A 20,634-nucleotide genomic window follows, 5' to 3' on the forward strand; every position below is an offset into this window, starting at 1 on the left:
AACATTATGTGCTTCTTTCTTGATTCTGACACAGAGTAGATTCCTACAGAGGCCAAGTATCCTATGCTGTATTATGGTCCAAGGTCATGCTTTATTTTAACAAGTAAATGGAATTTATTCATATATAAAACAACAACAACAACATGCATTTCTTGATTACACACAAACGTTTGAAATGCCTAGAAAAGATTTAATTTGTCAATGCAAATAGATTTTCATATATATTTTTTAAAACTACCAGCTCCTGATAAGATTTTCCTATCTAAAATACCATAAATTAAGTGTTAAATATTATAGGCTTAAAGGATGATGAAAAGACATCCTTAGCTTGTAGTCAGTAAGTCCTGTGTTGGTTAGAGTATCAATATATTATACTTTGTCCGAATTGACACCCAGAAAACAATGGTAATGTTGGAAAATAACAAGATGCATTAGAATATGAGATACTGAAGACACTTCTGATTCTCAATTTCTTTCCAAAATCAGCTCCCTTCTTTTGCTTGTGTTCCTGAGGCACTACTCTTTCGAACCTGAGAGGAATTAGTTCAGACAAAAACTTAATAATCCTGCCCTTGGAGACACTCTTTAGTTCTTAATGCAGTCCAGAGATACATGGCTTTCCTCTCTAATCTCTGCCAAATAACATTTGGAAGCATATTTCTGTCACCACGAAAGGGGCACAGTGTTCTAAGGTATGCAGTCATTTAACATTAATAATATTTTATTATTTCCCCAACTATAAGGGAAAATAAACCAAAAGAACCCCAATCCCATAATAATATGATTGTCAATATCATTTGTTATTTTAATAATTAAGAAGCTGTCAATGGGAAATAGCAATTTGTTTACAATACATTCTACACTCTATCATTCAACACAAAATTGCACTTTGAAACTGAAAGCGAAGCAAATGTAGGTATAACTTTTAAATATAAATGTAATATTATGAGTTAAATGAGTCTTCATTTCTCATAGAATAACCTGAGTGGAAGTGACAGTAGATTCTGGGATTGTCATAAGAGTATATATACCATGTTGCCTAGTACTGCATCACAAGCATGTAAGCAAATCATGAAGAAAAGTTTTTTGATAATGATTTGTTCACTGTTTAATAAGCCTAACTCTGCTCGTGAGTCCATCAAAATCTCATAGTCAGCTGATAAAGTTTGGCTTATCATTGAATCACCAGGCATATTCACAAACAATCTAATGACAGCCTCGGTTTTTAAAATAAAGTATCACAAGCCAGTTCCTATGGAACCTGTACCAGACATATTAAGCTTCATGGAGTACAGAGTGTAGCCTATATCTCATATCAACCACTTAAGATTTAATTATCTGTTAGGCTCTAGTGGTTCTAAAATTAAAAAGTTAATATAAATGATCAGATTACACTTTAAAAATATTAATTTTACTTATAAACCATCTCCTTAGCTAAAGCTATTGTCTTATTGTATGATATTTTAAAATGGATACATAAAAAAGATTATAAAAAAATTAATGGTCCCATTATGCCCTCAGTAGTCTAGGCAGGAAAAGACACACACACAACACTCACGCCTCTTTTTGCATTAAAAATAATAACAAAAAAGAACCAAAAGCCATATTACATAGTTTCACAAGTAATTATTTTTACTTGAGTTAACTATAGTGATAATGGACAAATTCTACTGCCATCACCACCCTGCTACTCACAAGTTTCAGTAAGTAGAGGATAAATTGTAGAAGAATTCAGTTTTTTTATTCATAAAACTTCTTTTAATTCGAGATGTAAGGTTTATTGGTCTGAGTCTAGGGCAGGACACACATTATAATCTTGGATCTGATCTAGGTTTGTTGAGTCACCTTTGTTTCTCTGACTTAGGTCCCTCACCTTTGAATTGGGGCTAGTTATATTGACCTTCATCAAAAAGTTACTATGTAAAGCAATATTGATTAAGGTCAAGTGTACAGAGAGAAGACTAATATTTTAGGAAAGAATTTGGCGATACTTACGACATCATTTTTTAAAAGGTGAGGCCCTGTTCTGCCCTATAAAACACATCATCATATTATCATGTGCTGCCAGTGTGGCATATCATAAGGAGAAGATGCTTCTATATTAAAGTTTGTCACTTCCTACATGTGGGACCTTGGGCAGGCCACTTTCCTGGGGATCTAGATAGCCTCTCACGTCCCTTCCAGATCTAAATCAATGCACCATATTCAAGAATTTCACAACCATTTTTTCCACCTTCAACATTTTTGTTAATATTCTGGAGAGGAAATAATAAGAAGATATGGGAAGATTTGGGCTAAAAAAATAAAGGGTAATTTGTAATTATGCAGTAGGCTAAGAGGTCTTTGGCAAATTTTAAGGCAAAGCTAACCCAGGAGGAATGTAAGTCAGAAGACCTTAAATCTGCCACTGATTGACTAGAGGGTGTGAAATTACTAAATATCAGAATAATAGAATTATGGAGACAACCTTTGGAACTCATAGAATCAAGACGAATTAAAGGAAGGCTGCTTTACACAGTGGGTAGCTAACTTTGTGATTCAGTACCCTAACAGGTTGTACAGTCATAAGATGAAAATAGATTCAAGTATCATGGATCCATAGCAGGCTATGGGAAAATTGTGATGTTTGGGAAGTCCCTAATCTTTTCATGATAAGGAAAGTAGTTATCATGCTTGCTTCCTAAATATCTCTAGGTTACATGGTCAGAGGCAAAATTCTTACTTAGATCTTTTATTGGTCTGATGTCTAATACTTCTATTTTCTCATATGTTCTTATGCCATTGTGTCCTTGAATAAGTTATGTAACATTTCTGTGCTTCAATTCCCCCAAATCAGGGATCACCTTGACTCTTTTATTTTAAAAATTCCCTATTTAATATTACTGTTTTTATAAAAATAGTTGTTATTATTTAGCATCAGGGGTTTCCACTTGTAGGGAAAAAATCTTTTTTATTTACTCAGTCAAATTTCATAGGGTTTGTTTTGAGAATTATGTGTAGTTCTACAATTGCATAATGATTTTGCCATTTTGAGGAATAGCAAGAGAAAAAGCACATTTGTAGGAATAGGTATTTGGGAGACATCTATATATTCTCTCTTCTCTCTCTCCAATTTCGAACAGACGCCACCCCCAACTGGACACACATACACAATCTGTAATAAGAACTCACCACTACTAGAAGCATCATTCAGATTTAGCAGTCCTCCTCCTAACCCTCTGTAACTATGGTAACTGTAGGTCCCGTTTCCATTGATATACAACACCTCCTGTGTGCTAGAGACAGCTGATGTTGAATAAGTGACCTGGGCCGCCTCTTGTTTATACTGTTTGTCAGCTGAAGCAGACTCGTCCTGAAAAGACAATGTTTCATTATAGGGTGTCAAATCATTGTTATATTTTACTTGGAACAGGACTTTTTTTATTGTTATCTACATTTCTGCAAGTGTTGCTACTGGGAGGGAAAAAAAGGGTATATTCAACCTGAATTCTTGTTTTTGAATGGCCTCCTTGCCAAGGAGCCAACAATGTGGAAGATCCATCCGAGAATGGTGACGTAGCACTTTGTTCTTTCCAGACAAACTTAAAATAACAATAAAAGAAGAAGACAAAAAAGAACAGTTTTTCCAAATCATCTCTTGAAGTCTTTTTTAAGTGTTGCATTAGTACTTGGAGAATTGGCTACAAATCTTTTTGCCCCAGAGACCCTTTTAAGTCATAGAGAAATGAAATGGCAAAACTGGCAATAAACTTGACATCTTCTCTGATCGAGAAACTGAGACTGAGTGAATTTCCTGCATTGCCATGGAAATGCAAAAGGCCCTAATCTATAGGGCATATCTGACTTTATTTGACTCCTGCATGTGGTAGCTTTTTGCTTCTAACTTGCTTTATGACTGCAGAGACAATATAAAACAAATCACTGGTGAATTCTGATGAGCTTTTTTAGTCATAATCTGAAGAATTTTGCAGCCCATTAACTTTATGGCACATGTTTAACAGAACAAGCAACTTTAAGACTCATTTTTGTGGCCCCAAATGCTTAGAGAGTAAACATGAAATAATGTGGCTCTGTGAATGCAGAGATGCTGTCACATTGGGAATGACCCCCAATCTTTCACAGGACAAAAGTAGATCCACAGTACATAGTACTAGAGAATTCTGCTTGTACTATTCCTTGATCCTGACCTGTGAAAGACAGATCATTTCCAGTCTGTCTCTGTTATTCTCACCCTGAGATGTCCACCTGGGAGCCAGGATTTATGATTAAAGTGGGACACATTTTTAGTGTACCAAAATGAGATTCTGAAATTAAAAAAGGAAATATTTCAAAGGCAAAGAAACTGTAAAACTATTCAGCTGACAGATTCAGTCCTTGGCCTTTGAGTTCCACAAAACTGAATTCTCTTCTTAAGGGTCTTGACCTGGAGTCAAAAGGATAGCCAGTTATTAGATTTCAAGGAGTCTATGAATTTGGATAGGAAAAATTACATCCTTATTTTCACTAATTTCTAACTGAAATTTAGCATTTCCTTCAATTATGAATAGAAGCAACAAATACTGTTTTGAGAAGGGGTCCATAGGCTTCAGCAGACTGCCAACGAGGACCATGACCAAAAAATATTAAGATTCCCTGGTCTTGGGGAACAACACTTTTAACTGGCAATGGGAATAGCATGCTCTGATCAAAGAATCCAGGTATCACTTCCTGGCACCTCTAACATTATTTTTAGAGGTATCTAGTAGCACAGTAGATAGAGGAAGACCTGAGTTCAAATCCAGCTTCAGATACTTCCTAGCTGTATGACCCTGGGCAAGTCACTTAATCCTTGTCTGTCCCAGTTTCCTCAATTATAAACTGAGGATACAATAGCTCCCAGGGTTGTTGTGAAGATAAAATGAGATAATGTTTGTAAAAGTGCCTGGCACAGAGTAGGTACTATAAAAAGGATTATTCCTTTCACTTCCCTTTCCTCATCTGGTGTTGAGGTTAGATCCTTAGTGGAGAACTCAAGATCAATGACAGTTCCCAGTCCCAAGGTAGATCCCATATCTCTTTTGAGATAGCCATGAGATTTTCATTGTCTAAAGAAAATGCAGAGTGGCATAGAGGAGAAAGTGCCAGTACTGGAATCAAGAGCTCTTTGTTCAAGCCTTAGCTCTGATACTTAACAGCCCTCTGTTCATGGTCAAATCCCTTCATTTTACTAAGCCTTCTTTTCCTCATCTTACAACCAGTATCACCACACACCCTACATCACAGAGTTGTTATGGGGAAAGTGTTTTATTAGTGGAAAGAACATTAAGTCCGTATATGAGTTCATGTCCTGACTTTTCCTATTTTGATGACCCTGAGTAAGTCAGCTGACCTCTGTGTTCCTGTTTCTTTAGGATGAGAGGGTTAGGCTGCATGGCCACTAATATCTCTTCCAAATCTACAATTCTCTGATTCATTGAACTTTAATGAGGCAGATCAGGGGCTCCATTTGGAAAAAAAAGTATGTTTCTATTAGAAATAAGGATACACATGATGTATATTCTACATTTCATTTCCTTGATGTGCTGTGCTCTTGTTGATGGTAGAAAGAGTTGTGCAATCTAAGGAGCTTCATCATCATGTTCCTGGGAGAAATGAGCTCCTGGTTAGGTTTCCTATGGTAAACAGGCCTGAGGGGAGGATTCAGACTGAAAGCAGTTCAATTTTAAAACCACTGAAAACTGCTACAGCTGGCATCAATGGCACAGAAACCCAGCATCCGCTGGCAGCTGTAGTCAACTTGATTATAAATGATAGCTTTACCTGCCATGATGGCAATAAACCTGGCCAACCAGATGGGCTGGTACCCCATATGTCACCTGCCACAATAGCTTAGTGTCAATTTCTAGAATCAAATACTGGAAGAGAGTATGGGGAAGATTTTGACAGGCCTCCCTCACTTTGTTCTGCTCCTCTGTGAAGCTGTTTTGGACTATTTTCACAACAAAAGAGATATCCACAGAGGACCAGCTCAGTCCATGCATATGATCTCCATTTCCTATGCCACTATAGCTGAGAAGCCAATGAGCCCTTGAAGAGAGATCTGAGTGGGATGAATTTCAAAGCAATTCTAAGGTCATAAAGGACTGCTCATGAACAACATCTTCATCTTTGAGGGTAGGCCTACAGCTACAAGATCTTTTTAAACAATGACCATTTATGATAAGGAGCCTTTTGGTTTCTAATATTAGGAAACTGGTTACTCTCTGGAAATACACCAGAACCATTTCTTTTGGTTGGGAAAAGAAAGCAAGTCATACTCATAAAATGTATTCACTGGAGGAGTGTCTTCCTAATGAGTTAAAACGTAGGCTAGATTTTTACTAGTAAACATTCTCTTGAATTCTTTGTATAGTAGAATTAATCTCTGTTATTAAGTTTGCTATTTTTTTTCAGATTTGCCTCTGGCCTTTTATTATTAAGTATTGTTCCAAACACAACAGTAACAACACTGAACAGTCAGATAATTAATACCATTAATAACCAAAACAGGCCTTGTAGGCATTCATTTGTATTCAAATACAGATTTGCATTATTGATGTTACTGGAAGCAGTTAAAGTCCACTATATGTTCCATTATATAACATATGAAATTCCAACAAAGAAAGAAACTGTCATGTCCCTTAGCCAGAGCTTTAATATAAATTTAATTTATTTTTATCTTGGAAGATCAGTATTATCAGTTATAGAGGAGAATCACTTTTCCCGCCTCTAATGACAGAAAAAAATTAATATCCCTTGGAGTCAAGTTTTAGCTTGGCCAGTAAGTTTCAACAATCATTAGTTTCCAATGTTCCCTGACCTGATGTTTTTGTTTCTTGAATTGGTGCGAAGATTATTTTCAAAAGAGGTTGACATTGCAACTTATGGATACAAACTTCAAGACTCACCAATGCAGAGACTTTTCATTCATCTGAACAGAAAATACACACACACACACACACACACACACACACACACACACATAAACAAAAACATGAACCTATGTCCCTTTCTGATTCAATTTTTGTACCATGAAAAATAAAGGATAGTCATAAAAAGACAAAAATATGAATGATGCTGGCCACCAAGACACAATCAACCGGAAAACACACTGAATGTTTCTATTCAGAAGGATCATTGCCTAAAAAAAGACATGAAAGACTAAACAAACTTAAGGTGACTTGTATAGTTACATTTTAGACAAACTGCTCAATACCATTTTGATATATGTCAAAGGGAAAAAAAAAACTTGTTTCCTATTAAAGTGTGAGTGAAGACTTGTAATAGCATGGTAGATTATTTATAGCAGGGGTCTGACTGAGAATGGTTTGGGTTGGTTCAGGATACTCCACTGCTCTCATGGTACTCTACTCAGCTAAGAGGCAGTGCCCAGAGGGAGAGTAAATTGGCTTGGCAGTCCAGCTTTGGCTCCCAAGTCACACATTGTCATTTTCTATGTTGTAATACATTCCTCAGAAATCTCTAAATAAAACTGTTATATAGAGAAGAATCTCATTCACTCCATTCTGACCTTTCAAGAAATGTTTTTTGTTGTTTGTTTTTAAACCAAAATATGACAAATGTTCCACAAGTATTGCCTCCTAATAACATTAGCTCCTTCATCGCTCATCTGTCTTCTTTTATTTCATCTTTTACTATAGTATTTAGCACATTGCACATAGTAAGTACTCAATAAATGCTCCCTCCCCTCCCTTTCTTCCAAATTCTCTCCCTCTCTCCCTCCCTCCTTCCTTCCTTCCTCCTTCCCTCCTTCCCTCCCTCCCTCCCTCCCTTCCTTCCTTCCTTTTTCATTCCCTCTCTCTTCCTCCCTTCTCTCTCCCTTACTTCCTTCCCTTCTTCCTTCCTTCCTTCCTTCCTTCCTTCCTTCCTTCCTTCCTTCCTTCCTTCCTTCCTTCCTTCTTCCCTCCCTTCCTTCCTTCCTTTTTCATTCCCTCTCTCTTCCTCCCTTCTCGCTCCCTTACTTCCTTCCCTTCTTCTTTCCTTCCTTCCTTCCTTCCTTCCTTCCTTCCTTCCTTCCTTCCTTCCTTCCTTCCTCCCTCCCTCCCTCCTTCCCTCCTCCCTCCCTTCCTTTCTTCCTTCTTTCCTTCCTTCCTTCTTCCCTCCCTCCCTCCCTCTCTAGTACAAGGAGATAGATGTCAAAGGACTCCAGGTATCACTGAGATGGGTGGGGTGTGACTCATGATGGCAATATTGATCTGATAGGTATATCAGATTAAAAAGAATGGGGGAGATTAAAAAAGATAGGGGTAGAGTAGCGTTGAATACCAAAAACCTAATAACAAGAGGAAATCAAAGAGCCATAGTGGGAGTAGGGAAGCATGGTAGAAACCATTTAAGTGAAGAAACAAGTGATACTGTCATAAGACAGTACTGTAGACTACCCGGATAGAAAGAGATGAAATATTTGAGGAATCCAGGGAGCATGCCTAGCATGGAGGCATGATGTAGTAGTAGATAGGGAACCTAAATTATCCCGGCATCTGGCAGAGTCTTCTGTCTGCCCAAAGCACAACAGCTAATGAATTCTTGACTCATGTTAATGAAAATATTATTGGTCAACAGACAGAGGAAATGTTGAAGGGTGCTGCTAGTCTACGCTAGAGTCTGAGAAGAAGAGTGATTGTCAAAGTAGAAATGAGACTCTTCGAGGAAAACGAGCACTCCATCTTAGAATCTGTGATAAGAAATGTGAGGAAGGAAAAGCTTAATTTGACAGTCATCTTTAAATTTAGGACACGGATGTGAAAGTCTTCAGGGAAAAGGTAGGTTAGATTCTGTGAACTCAGAGGTCAGCCTAATGCGGATAGAAAGCTATCGAGAATCAAATAATGAAAATGCAAAAAAAAAAAAAAAGATATTACAAACCCAATTCTACTAAGCGGATGAAAAAGGGGAGTTGTCTAAAAATATGCATATGGATACGTAGGATATTGATTGGCCAATTTAGGTTTTTAATTGCAAAATAGGGCGACTGTTAAAACACTGCAGAGCTCCATAAGAATAATTATAGCTCACATCTATCTAACTCTTTAAGGTATGCAAAGAACTTCACTTTGATTATCTCATCTGGTCCTCTCAACCACCCAGCAGGATAGGTGTCATTATTATTCTTGCTTTACAGGAGTGTAAAGTGAGACTCACAAAGGTTACTTGACTTGCCGGGGTTTCACACAGGACATAGGTGTCTGAGGAAGGATTTGAATCCGGGTCTCCTTGACTCTAGGCTCAAAACTTTATTGTCTATGCCAGCTGAGCCTTGTGAGGAAAGTTAAGGACAACAAAAAGTATTTTTTAAAAGTTTAATTTTTTTTAATACTAGAACTACGATCCCATGGGTATAAGGAACTCCTAGTCAGGAACTTTCTCTATCAAAGTATACAACCACCTTCTCTGAGACTTATATTAGAATGGCAGGAAATTCTTAAAATTGGTTCACAAGGTTGTCGTGGAGCTAAAATAACATGATATATGAAAAGCTCTTTGCAAACTTTAAAAATGTTATATATAAATATATATTACATAAATGTTAAATATGTGATATTTAACATTGATTTGATATTAATTTAAATGTATAATATCATGTTAAATGCAAATATTTAATGTTAACTAAATGTTAATTTAAATATATAACAAAATGTTAAATATATAATCTTATATATAAATCTGTAATGACAGTGATCCTTATTAGAGCTAAGGGTTCATATCATGGGGGGTAAATAGGTTCAATTCAGGTCTCCCATAGTTGGAATTCCTGCTCAGGGTGAGGACTAGGAACAGGGGATTAATTAACTGTTGTTTTGCTTTCATTTTCTCTGCCAAGGAAAATTATTACATTCCTGAAAAAGAGAGACTAGGAATGAATACGGAGCTGAATCTCAAAGGTAAGGACATCCAGAGTACCTCCTTGGTCACAAAAAAAACTCAAATCCCTTGACCTGGGAGAACTGCATTCCAGTACTCTGAAAGAACTGGCAGATGTAGTGATAGAAACACTGTCAGCAATGCCTGAAAGATTATGGAAAATGGGAGGGGCACCTGTAGGTGGGGAGGGAATAAGCATTTATCTAGTACTAGTAGGCACTTAATGTTTATTGATTGACTAATTATTATGTGCCAGGATACCTTAAACCCAGTTTGCTCTGAAGCTCATAGGTTGGACCACAGTAGGTCCCTGCCCAAGCTCCATTTAATGGCTGTATTTTGGGTCCTCCTGGCTTAGAGTGAATGTCAATGGTAACTCTTTCTCTTTGGAACAGCGACACTGAGGGTCTTCCCCTTCCAGCTTGATTTTTCCTTTCTTTTTTTCTAATTAAAGGGGCCATCCCTTGACTCACTGCTTAAAGAGGCCTATTCACTGAATGGGTGTTACCTCACCCTAAGGAGTACATGAAAAGGCCTGAGCCTAAAAGGACCAGGGTCTCCCATTGCATCCTGGGACATCTCCAGGCATCCTGATGATTATCTGGTCACTGGATCCAGACGGCTCTGGAGGAGAAAGTGAGGCTGGTGACCTTGCACAGCCCTCCCTCACTCAAATCAAAGTCAACTGCGAGTCATGTCATCATTTCCCTGATGTCATGGTCATCTTCACAAACGAAGGACAAACACAACAGCAACAATTACGTGCCAGGAACACTGCTGAGCATTGTACAAATGTTATCTCATTTGATCCTCACAACACCCTACGAAGCGGGTGTTAGGTTATTATTTCCATTTTACAGTTGAGGAAACTGAGGCAGACAGATATTAAGTAACTTGCCTAGGGGTCATGCAGCAATGTCTGAGGCTATATTTGAATTCAAGTCTTCCTGACTCCAGGTCCAGTGCTCTAACCACTGTCCTACCGAGCTGACTTCTATAGGACTATAGGGGGGAATATGAAATTTTCATAAAAGGGAAGAGAATAGAACTTAAAAAGTAGAGGCCAGTGACAATGACTTCAATTCCTGGTGAACTTGTAGGACATTTTATTAGAGAGATGGTTTGTGAGTTATTGAGAAGGGGAAATGGTGATGACTGAAAATGAGCTTGGTTAAAGTAGTACAATTCAACTTAGTCTGACTACATTTCTTCTTTCAACAGGGTCACCAGATCAGGACAAGACCGTAGGTGCAGTTTACATAGGCTTCAGCTATTAAGTCAAGTACAGTCAACACCAATGTAGCAAGAGGTCAGCCATCTAAAAGAATAATAGTTAACCTACAGAGGTACCAGGTTTCTTGTCAATGGAAGTCTGAGCAAAGGCTTGATAGTCACTGAAGGGAGATGTCATAGAGGGATTCTTGGTCAGGCATGGATTAGACTAGAGGTCCCATAATGCCCTTTCAAACTCTAAAATTCTTTTATTCTTTGATTCTCAATATTTTTTCCCCTCCACCTATCTCTGCTTATAAAAATTCCATATTTAAGGTGGGCCGTAGTACTTTCCTCATGTTATACTAATCGGGAATTTGAGGAGGAAGAGGGCATTAACTAGAAAGTTCTCACATCAGTGAGTTTTTTTGGGGGGGGGAGGGGAGTGGGTTTTAGGAATATTGGTTAAATTTATCTATGAACTGGGCTGACCTGCAGATGCTATTCTATGTCTGTCTGTCTGTCGGTCTATCTGTCTAATCTGTCTATTAGTTTATCTGTCTGCTCAGCTATCGCCTATCTATTCATTTACATGGAGTAGATTTGAAGGCACATGGAACATTTGTTTATCTACTTCTCTTTTAAAAGGCAAGATGAGTGAGGGAAAGGAGCCTGGGTTTCAGAGTTAGGGTACCTGAGCTATCCCGCAAACTCTTCTGCCAGTCATACTATGATTATGAGAACTTAGGCAAGTCAGAATTTCTCTGTGTCTTGATTTCCTCATATGTCAAATGGAAATAATAAGTAGGGTCTTACCAACATCACTGGTTCAGCAAGATTTCAAAATATGGATGTGATTTGGAGAAGGTTTTTTTTAAGCACTATACAGATGAACTATATAATAATGAGTATGGTTACTCCAAGATTTGTTTGGCTTTGCTGATAAAATACTGACAATACTACTTTGGAGTTCTCAAAGCCCCTTCCTACTTTTAACATTTTGTCTTCCTAGGTAGATAGGACAGATATTACTTTTCCCAATTCACAGATGTGACTTGTTCATGGTCATTTATATAAGGGAGAGCCAGGAGTAATATTCAGGCCTTATTCCTCCTTACTGGTTCACTCATGATTATCCCACACACCACACTGCCTCTCAGATTGCTAAATCATATTTCAGTCCTCTTGTATATACATGGCTTAGCTGTCCATTGACAAATTGAAGCAACAACTACCATAACAAAACTAATAATTCAAAACAATAAAAATTGCTTTGCCTTAGTTTTCTGTATAATCACAGGCATATCTTCTTTTATTTTGTTTCACTTTATTGCACCTGGAAGATATTGCATTTTTTTTTTTTTACAAATTAAAGGTTTGTTGCAGTCCTGCATTGAGCAAGTCTTGCATTGAGCATTTTTTTCCAATGGTATATGTTCACATCATGTCTCCTCTGTGTCACATTTTTGAAATTCTAGTAATATTTCAAACTTTTTCGTTATTATTATATTTGCCATGGTGGTCTGTGATCAACGATCTTTGATGTTACTACTGGAATTGTTTTGGGGCACCACGAACCATGCCCATTTAAGACAATTAACTTAATTGATAAATGGTGTGTATTTTGACTGCTCTACTGACCAGCCTTCGCCAGTCTCCCTCCCTCTCCTCAGGCCTCCCTATTCCCTGAGATACAATATTGAAATTAGGCCAATTAATAAGCCTACAATGGCCTCTAGGTGTTCAAGTGAAAGGAAGAGTTAAATGACAGGGCATATTTCATTGTTGTCTTAAGAAATTGCTACAGCTAACCCATCCTTCAGCAACGACTAGCCTGATCAGTCAGCAGCCATCAACACAGAGGCAAGACCCTCCACCAGCAAAAAGATTACAACATGATGAAGGCTCAGACAATGGTTAGCACTTTTTAGCAATAAAGTGTTTTTTAATTAAGGTTTGTACTTTTTTTGGACACAGTACTATTGCACACTTAATAGATGAGAGTATTGTGTAAACATAACTTTTATATGCACTGGGGAGCCAAAAAATTTGTGTGACTCGCCTTATTGCAGTGATCTGGAACTGAACCCACAATATTCCTGAGCTATGCCTGCATTTAGAATTTCTTAATCTGTTACTATTGCCGTGTGTGTGTGTGTGTGTGTGTGTGTGTGTGTGTGTGTGTGTGTGTGTGTGTATGCGTGTGTGTGTGAGAAAGAGAGACAGAGAGAGACAGAGAGACACACAGAGAAAGAGAGTGACAGAAACAGAGAGACAGAGACAGACAGAGAAGGAGAGGATTAGAGGGGGAGAAGGAGAGACAGAGAGACAGAGAGAGAGAGAGACAGAGGGAGAGAGAGTGAGCTGCCTGTTTACTTGAACTACCTGGGTTATTGCCTTAGTTATCTTTTGCTTTATTAGTACAGACTTGGCCAGAGACAGCACTTTATTTCATGTATAAATAATTGGAAAACATCAATATAGTATAGTCAAATAGCTTCTCTCTATCCGTTTGATAACAAGTGCTTCGCTTCCATAAGGAATGTGAGAAAAGAATAACTACCTTGCAATATCTCTTTGTGCCGGGGGAACAAAAATTGACCTGCCTGCCTACACCCATTGTGAATGGAGGCAGTACTTGGAACACTCAGAGTCTTCAATTCATTCCTCCCTTCTCCACAATTCATTTACACAGTTTGAAGCACTTTGTGTATTCTGTCCAATTTCTGACTGTAAAAGTGCTTTAAAAACCCACAAAATCTACTCTCTGTCCTTTTCCTAAAGATGCACACATATCCATTAAGATGAATATTAAAAGAAAGCCATATTGGAGCTAATTTCAGGCAGCCTAGTGATGAGATTTAGGTGAAGGCAGTATTATGCAAAGAAATACATATTTACATACATATATATAGTATGTATCATATATATTTCACACACACTTATTTTTTTATTGTTCCCCAATACACATGACCGCAGAATCCCAACCCATGTTAACAATTCACTCAATATGTTTTAAGTGCTTAGAATGTGCCAAGCTCTGAGACTGGCATTGTAGATGAAAAGAAAATAACAACCAAAACAACCAAACAGTGGCTATGCCAAAAGTGTAGGATCACAGGGGCAGAAATTTATACTATGCTTGCGGCAAAAAACAAGATATTGATTGACCAGAATCTGTTTATACCAATTTTCTATCACAAGTTCACAAAAACAATCATGTCAAAGTGCTTTAACAGTTGACAGCAATAATGATAATAAATAGGTCATGGTAATAATGAGTAATAATTGATACTTACTGAGTAAAGCCTGTGTATTGGGCTGGTTTTAGGGTAGGCAAGGTAACCCAGGCGGGTGTTAAGGAAGAACCATGTGGGGTACAAACAAATAGAACATATAGTTTTTGCCCTCAAATAGTTTATTGTCAATGAGATAAAGGAAGTGTAACATGTCTAACGATACATGGAATCAAATATAACAAGTCACACGATTGTTCTTGAGGAATGCAGCTTTTAGAGCCTTTTATAGCATGGGTCCTTCCTACCTTTCCAGTCTTCTCACACTGACTCCCCTCCATACACTGTAAGATACAATGATGCTGACCTCCTTTTCTTTGCTCAAGACATTCCATCTCCTCAGTCCAGGCATTTTTAGTGGCTGTCCCTATGCCTGGAACCCTCTCCCTCCTTATCTCTACCCCTTCGTAGAGGCAATGAGACCAATCAGAACGTCAATGCAAGACTGAAGCGATACTCAATCAACTTCAATGCTGGCTGTTGCCTCTAGAATAAAATCTTCTGTTTAACTTTTACAGCCCTATACAACCTGGCTCCAGTCTATCTTTCTGGCCTCATTTGGGAAGTAGATATCACTTCTCCTCCAACTCTCTGCTGTCCAGGCAAACTGGCCTTCTCTCTGTTCCTCACTCAGGCATCTACCTCCTTTCCCCCATGCCTTCCCTTCTTATTGCTTCCTCATAACTTTTCTCACTTCCTTTAAGATGAACCTCAGGCAATACCTTCTGTATGAATCCCTTCCTGATCTCCCCCAACTGCTAGCCCCCTCCTTCGCGTAGTATCTTGCATTGGGCTATTTTGGATGCATTGGTATATATTCGATGTACATTAATGCTGCACATGTTTTTATATGTCCTTTTGTCCTCCAATAAAAGATCAGCTCTTTGGGAGCAGGCATTGTTTCATTCCCTGTGCTTGAGACCCCAGCACTCAGCATAGTGCCTGGCATACAACGGGCACTTAAAAGTTACTTGTGGAAGATGGACCGATTGATGTTCTGTGCAAAAATCTGTAAAAGGAGAAATGAGACCTGGCAACCGATTGTCTATGGGAAGATGAAAGGAAATGGTGATGAAGTTTTAGGTGCTGTCAGTTAGGAGAATTGTGGAAGAATTTACAAAAATTGGGAACTTAAGAGGGAGAGGCAATTCTTGGCGAATTATAGTGAGTTTAGTTTTATTGATGTTGTTGTGTCCAACTCTTCGTGACCCTATTTGGGGTTTTTGTGGCAAAGATACTTGTTTACCATTTCCTTCTCCAGTTTGTTTTACAGATGAGGATCAGAAGCAAACAGGGTTAAGTGACTTGCCCAACGTTACACAGCTAGTAAGTATCTTAGGTCACATTTGAACTCAGGCCCAGTACTCTATCCACTGTGCCATCTAGCTGCCCTTAGATGATGTCCTTAGAAGATGAGAAACTAAAACTCAGGAGATGGCTTGGAGTTAGAGATCAGGATTTGGGGTTTTTTGTATAGAAGTAACATTTGAAACCACAAGAGTGGATATGGTTTCTGAAGAAGAGTATATAGAAAGAGAAAAGCAGAGGGATAAGGACTGAATTATGGAAAATATCCATGCTCAGGGGTTACAAAGAGACAAAGAAATGATCGGGGGTGGGGTGGGAGAGAGAGAGAAAGAGAGAGAGAGAGAGAGAGAGAGAGAGAGAGAGAGAGAGAGAGAGAGAGAGAGAGAGAGAGAGAGAGAAAGCACCAGGATAATGCAGTATATCTTAAAAGGTCAAAGGGGAGAATTTCACATAGGAAGATTTCATCAGTGTTGTCAGAGGTTACAAATGGGTCCAAGAGAATCAGAACCAAGAAAAGGCAAATATTTGGTCATTTTTACACAGCAATATAAATGTAAAATTTGACTGGCCTTAAAACAAAATAAAAAACTATCCAAAGCAACAATATAAATAGAATTTCATCCTCATAAGGCACAGACAAGTTTCATCTGAATAGTTACCAGGTTGTAACAACAATGCTGCTTGCCACTAATGTGGCTGTGTAAGGCCAATAATACCAGCACACAGGAGGACTGCTAGCATAGGTTCTTTGATCTGCTTTTCTAAGGAAAGCAACTTTAAGGGGTTAACAATCTTATTTTAATTAAACATACATATATCATTCATTTATTTCAGGGGAAAAAGTCAGCACCCTGAACTTCAGAGCAAATACAAACAGAAATTACAGAGAAAATATAAACAGAGCAAATAACACAAATCAACAGACAGGCTTCTAGATGTCTGACCAAAGGTATACATACATAGTTACCAGAGACAGAAGAACCAACATCTGGGTTTTCAAAGCTGGGGGGCTCCTTAATGGCTGCCCAGAGTCTCCACACCAACACTTTTCCAATGAGTAAGCCCCAAACAAAATGCTAAACTCAGAGTATATATACACTTCTTCAGGGTCAGAGTTCTTCATACCTCTTGAGGGTTTCACAGTTCTTTAGGGTTTCACACCTCTGGTGACCTAACTAGCAAAAGGGTGTGGCCCTTCCTACAAACAAAGGCAAGAGGCAATCAAAGACACTTGATTGCCTTAGTGCTGAGAAGTACTCCAAAACAAAAGACAACAAAAAGTCCCATTTTGCTTGCCATTACACAGGTATAATTTAAAGCTAAGTCTAATTTCATATTGTGCCTGATAGCTCTTCAGATCAATTTATATATAACAGATTATTAGTATTTCATCATAGGCTAAGTAAATCTTTTCCCTTTAATTTATTAAGGACAAAAATGCCAAATAAGAAAATGAAGAAGTCTGTTTGCATATGCTAAAACAACTTTGGAGGATGGCTTGCTCATCTAATTAAATGAGTTGTTTCAAAATGCTCATTGAAGTTCAAAAATTTGATTCGGAAAGTTTGAATATTAAATTCACATCAGAACATATTATTTTCGATCTAGGAAATATATCTTCCAAGTTTAACAAAATACTATCCAGTTTTATTTTTTTTACCTTGGGTTTTTAATATATTTCAAAAGTATGAATATATTCTTCTCTACTACAGATGACTTTCCTTTCCTCTTGAATTGCTTACTGATTGAATAGCCAATTCACATAGCCAATGTTTATCACAATAATATAGAACCTATTCTGTTAATTTAAATGACCTGCTCTCGATGAAGGCAATTTTCAGATTCTATTGCTGTTGAGTATTGCCACTTCCAATGATGAAAAATTTATTGTCTCTGACCAATCCTGCCATTATGAGCCTGGCTTTAGTTTTCAAGTCGTGTATGGGAAGTGCTTTGGTGCTGTCTCTTTTGGAGATGAATGGATTCCTTCTCATGATCTTTGGTAGGAGATTACTTAAATTCTTAGTCCCTAGCTACTGTTTTCATCTTGATGCATAGTGTTGAAAACAGAGTTGACATTCAATAGACACCTCTGAATACTTATTGATTTAATATAATTTCAGGTTACACAATACTTCAGGTATCTAGAATTTCTCTATCATGGCTATTCCTTCCACTGACACAGATTGCACTCCTCCATAAATTGACACATAGTCTTTAAGATTTTATTGACCCTCTCCCTCTTCGCCTTCCCTTTCTGTCTTCCAAAATAATCATAGCGCACAAATCTGAACAGGCCACTTCACCGTTTAAGAAGCTTTAGTGGCAAATTCATCTGTTTGATTTGCCCTACATCATCATATTTCAATTTAGTTTTCTAGGCTGATTACATTCCTCATATACTCTAAGGCCCAGTAGCCATTTTTTTTTGCTATAACTAAGTAAGCAGGCATCACGTTATAGACTTCCACTAACGAAGTGGTCTATATGACTTTGAGTCCCAGCTCCAACTGTCATCTCAATGCAGATAACTCCAAGGCCACCTCTCTCTTTTCTGAGCTCCAGATCTTTAATTTCAGCTTCCTGCTGGACACTTCCATTTGGATGCCAGAGTATGAAGCATATTCTAAATCTATAAAAATTTTGACTTTAGATAACAACCCAAAAGAAATAAGCCATTAGAGTAGAGAATAAATAGGAATGCGTTTACCTCCCAAAGGGGTAGCAATAAAGCATTTTGATCAGCAGGACAGAAGTTATAAACATTTTTAAAAAAGGAATATAACAATTATGGCCACACTGAATGCAGTTTTCCATAGTGAGTTCAAATGCATTTTATTCCCCAGTGGTTGGCTGCAGAAAATATTTCTATATGTTGGCCATCCATGGCTCTGTCGCTTAGTCTGAGACAAAACTGTACATTTAAAAAAATTATGAATAGCAAAAAAGCACTGAACAGGTGAAAAATGTTTATTTTTTTTTAAATCATGTAAATAAGTTGTTTTTAGACCCTCTTCAGTCTGACACCACCCTACCCTTTCTAGCCTTATGTCAGACACTTCTCCTGCATACTTTCTACTTTCCTGACTCCATGCCTTTATTCACTTCCATTCCCTAGGCCTGTCACGACCATCTTCCACACTTCCTTCCCTCTATTTCCATCTCAAAAATTCTAATTGATACTTTGAGACTTTGCTTGCTAGTTACTCTTCTTCCCTAATCCTCCCAGCTAAGAATGATTTATTTCTATAGATCTTATGTATGCCCTCATCATATGATATTCTGTGTTATAATTATTTGTATATATGTCGAATTCTCTCAATAATAATAATTTTACAATTTACAAACTGCCTTCTTCACAATAACCTTGTGAGACTGGTAGCTCAAGTTTTATCTCCGTTTTATAGGTGAGGAGAACTGAGACCAAGAGAGGTTAATTTCGTTGCTTGGCTAGTAAGTGGTAAATTCAAGTTTTGAATGTCAGTTTTTTGAACCTACTCTGCCATGACATGTCCCCTAATAGGTTGTAGACTCCATAATTGCAGGGACTTTTTTAAACTCATTCAACCTTTGTGATTAGGATGGTATTCTGTATAGAGTAGGTAATTAATAAGTATTTATTGAAAAGGCATTGTGGCATATGTCATAGAATTCAAATAAATTCAGATGTCATCTGGAAAGTGTCATTTCATGGATAAGGAAACTGAGGCATGGAGAGGTAAAATGACCTATCTAAGGTTACACAGCTAGTTAATGGTAGAATCCAGTCTAGAGCCTGAGCTTCCTCTTTCAACTTTCATTCTCACCCTGAGTTCAGAATTCAGATTACTTCTTTTATTAGAGTGGAAGAAATATTACAGTAACTTCTTAGGCCAGCAGGACAGATTAAAATTTTCTTTTCTGACAATAATTTTAAAGGAAACTTCTCCCTCTCATCCTTATTCTATTTTAGCTCATATTCTCTAATTCTCTAATACCATTGTTTAGCCATTATTTCTTTTATTTTCACCAACTGTAGTGCAGTCATAGTTGTGCTAAACTCAGAAGCTAAAAGGCTGATAATCTAAATGAAACAGATTCAGAATGATATAAACATGGGAGACAGAAAGGTCTTGAATGTTTAGCACTGAGTTAAAGTTTTAAAATTTACTAGAAATATACTTTATATAATGAAGGTCATCCCTTCACTTTATAAGCTAAAATTTTAAAACTTATTAATTCTATATGCTTTCAAAGAGCTTTAAAACACCTTAAATGAGAAAATCATAATATTGCTGGTACTCTAAAATACGAATTTTAATACCCAAAATTATATTTTGAAAACTATACTATGAAAAAATGAGCTATACTTTTTTACCTTAAAAGCAAAATATCACTAAAATAATTTATAAATAATTTCATTCATATAAAAAACTAATAGATCATTTTAGATACTCTGAATGATCAGTATTCATACTCCCATATATAAGTTTATGTATATGCAACACAATACAAGTTCAGTTTTCAGAAATAAATTAGGCTTGAAACTAATGAGAAATTTAGCATTCTCTGTGTATGTTTCTAAAATTTGGTCAACAGTGATTCCTAATTAATTAAAATTATGTCCCAGTTAATTCAATTTAGCAAAACTTGTATACCAGATGGTTTTTTTAATGGAGCAGGGATATATTAACCCCAATATCAATACTGAGAAAAAGTCATTAACCATAGAAATTATTAGATACACACTCTAATACACAAATGCTCAAACTTTTCTCTTGGCCACCCCCCCCAAAGCTTAATCTTTAAAAAGAATACATATGTCTATAGAATGCTCAGAGTTTAAGTATTTCCAAAACTCCATTTCACATTAAAGAATAGTTTTATCATTACAATTAGCTTTGGGTACACTACAATAGTTAATAATCACTTCATATCA

General features: G+C 37.3%; 1 protein-coding gene across 7 annotated transcripts in view; it reads right to left on the reverse strand.

Moving 5' to 3' along the window:
• Positions 1-20,634, reverse strand: part of NOL4 (nucleolar protein 4) — a 455,220-nt gene that overhangs the window by 18,408 nt on the left and 416,178 nt on the right. For all 7 annotated transcript variants that reach the window (XM_036762303.1, XM_036762298.1, XM_036762279.1 and 4 more), the window contains one exon: positions 3,172-3,352. In XM_036762303.1, the coding sequence (XP_036618198.1) occupies positions 3,172-3,352 (181 nt within the window). The remainder of the gene's footprint in view (positions 1-3,171; positions 3,353-20,634) is intronic.

Source organism: Trichosurus vulpecula, chromosome 1 (assembly GCF_011100635.1).
Source record: "Trichosurus vulpecula isolate mTriVul1 chromosome 1, mTriVul1.pri, whole genome shotgun sequence".
NCBI classification, from domain to species: domain Eukaryota; kingdom Metazoa; phylum Chordata; class Mammalia; order Diprotodontia; family Phalangeridae; genus Trichosurus; species Trichosurus vulpecula.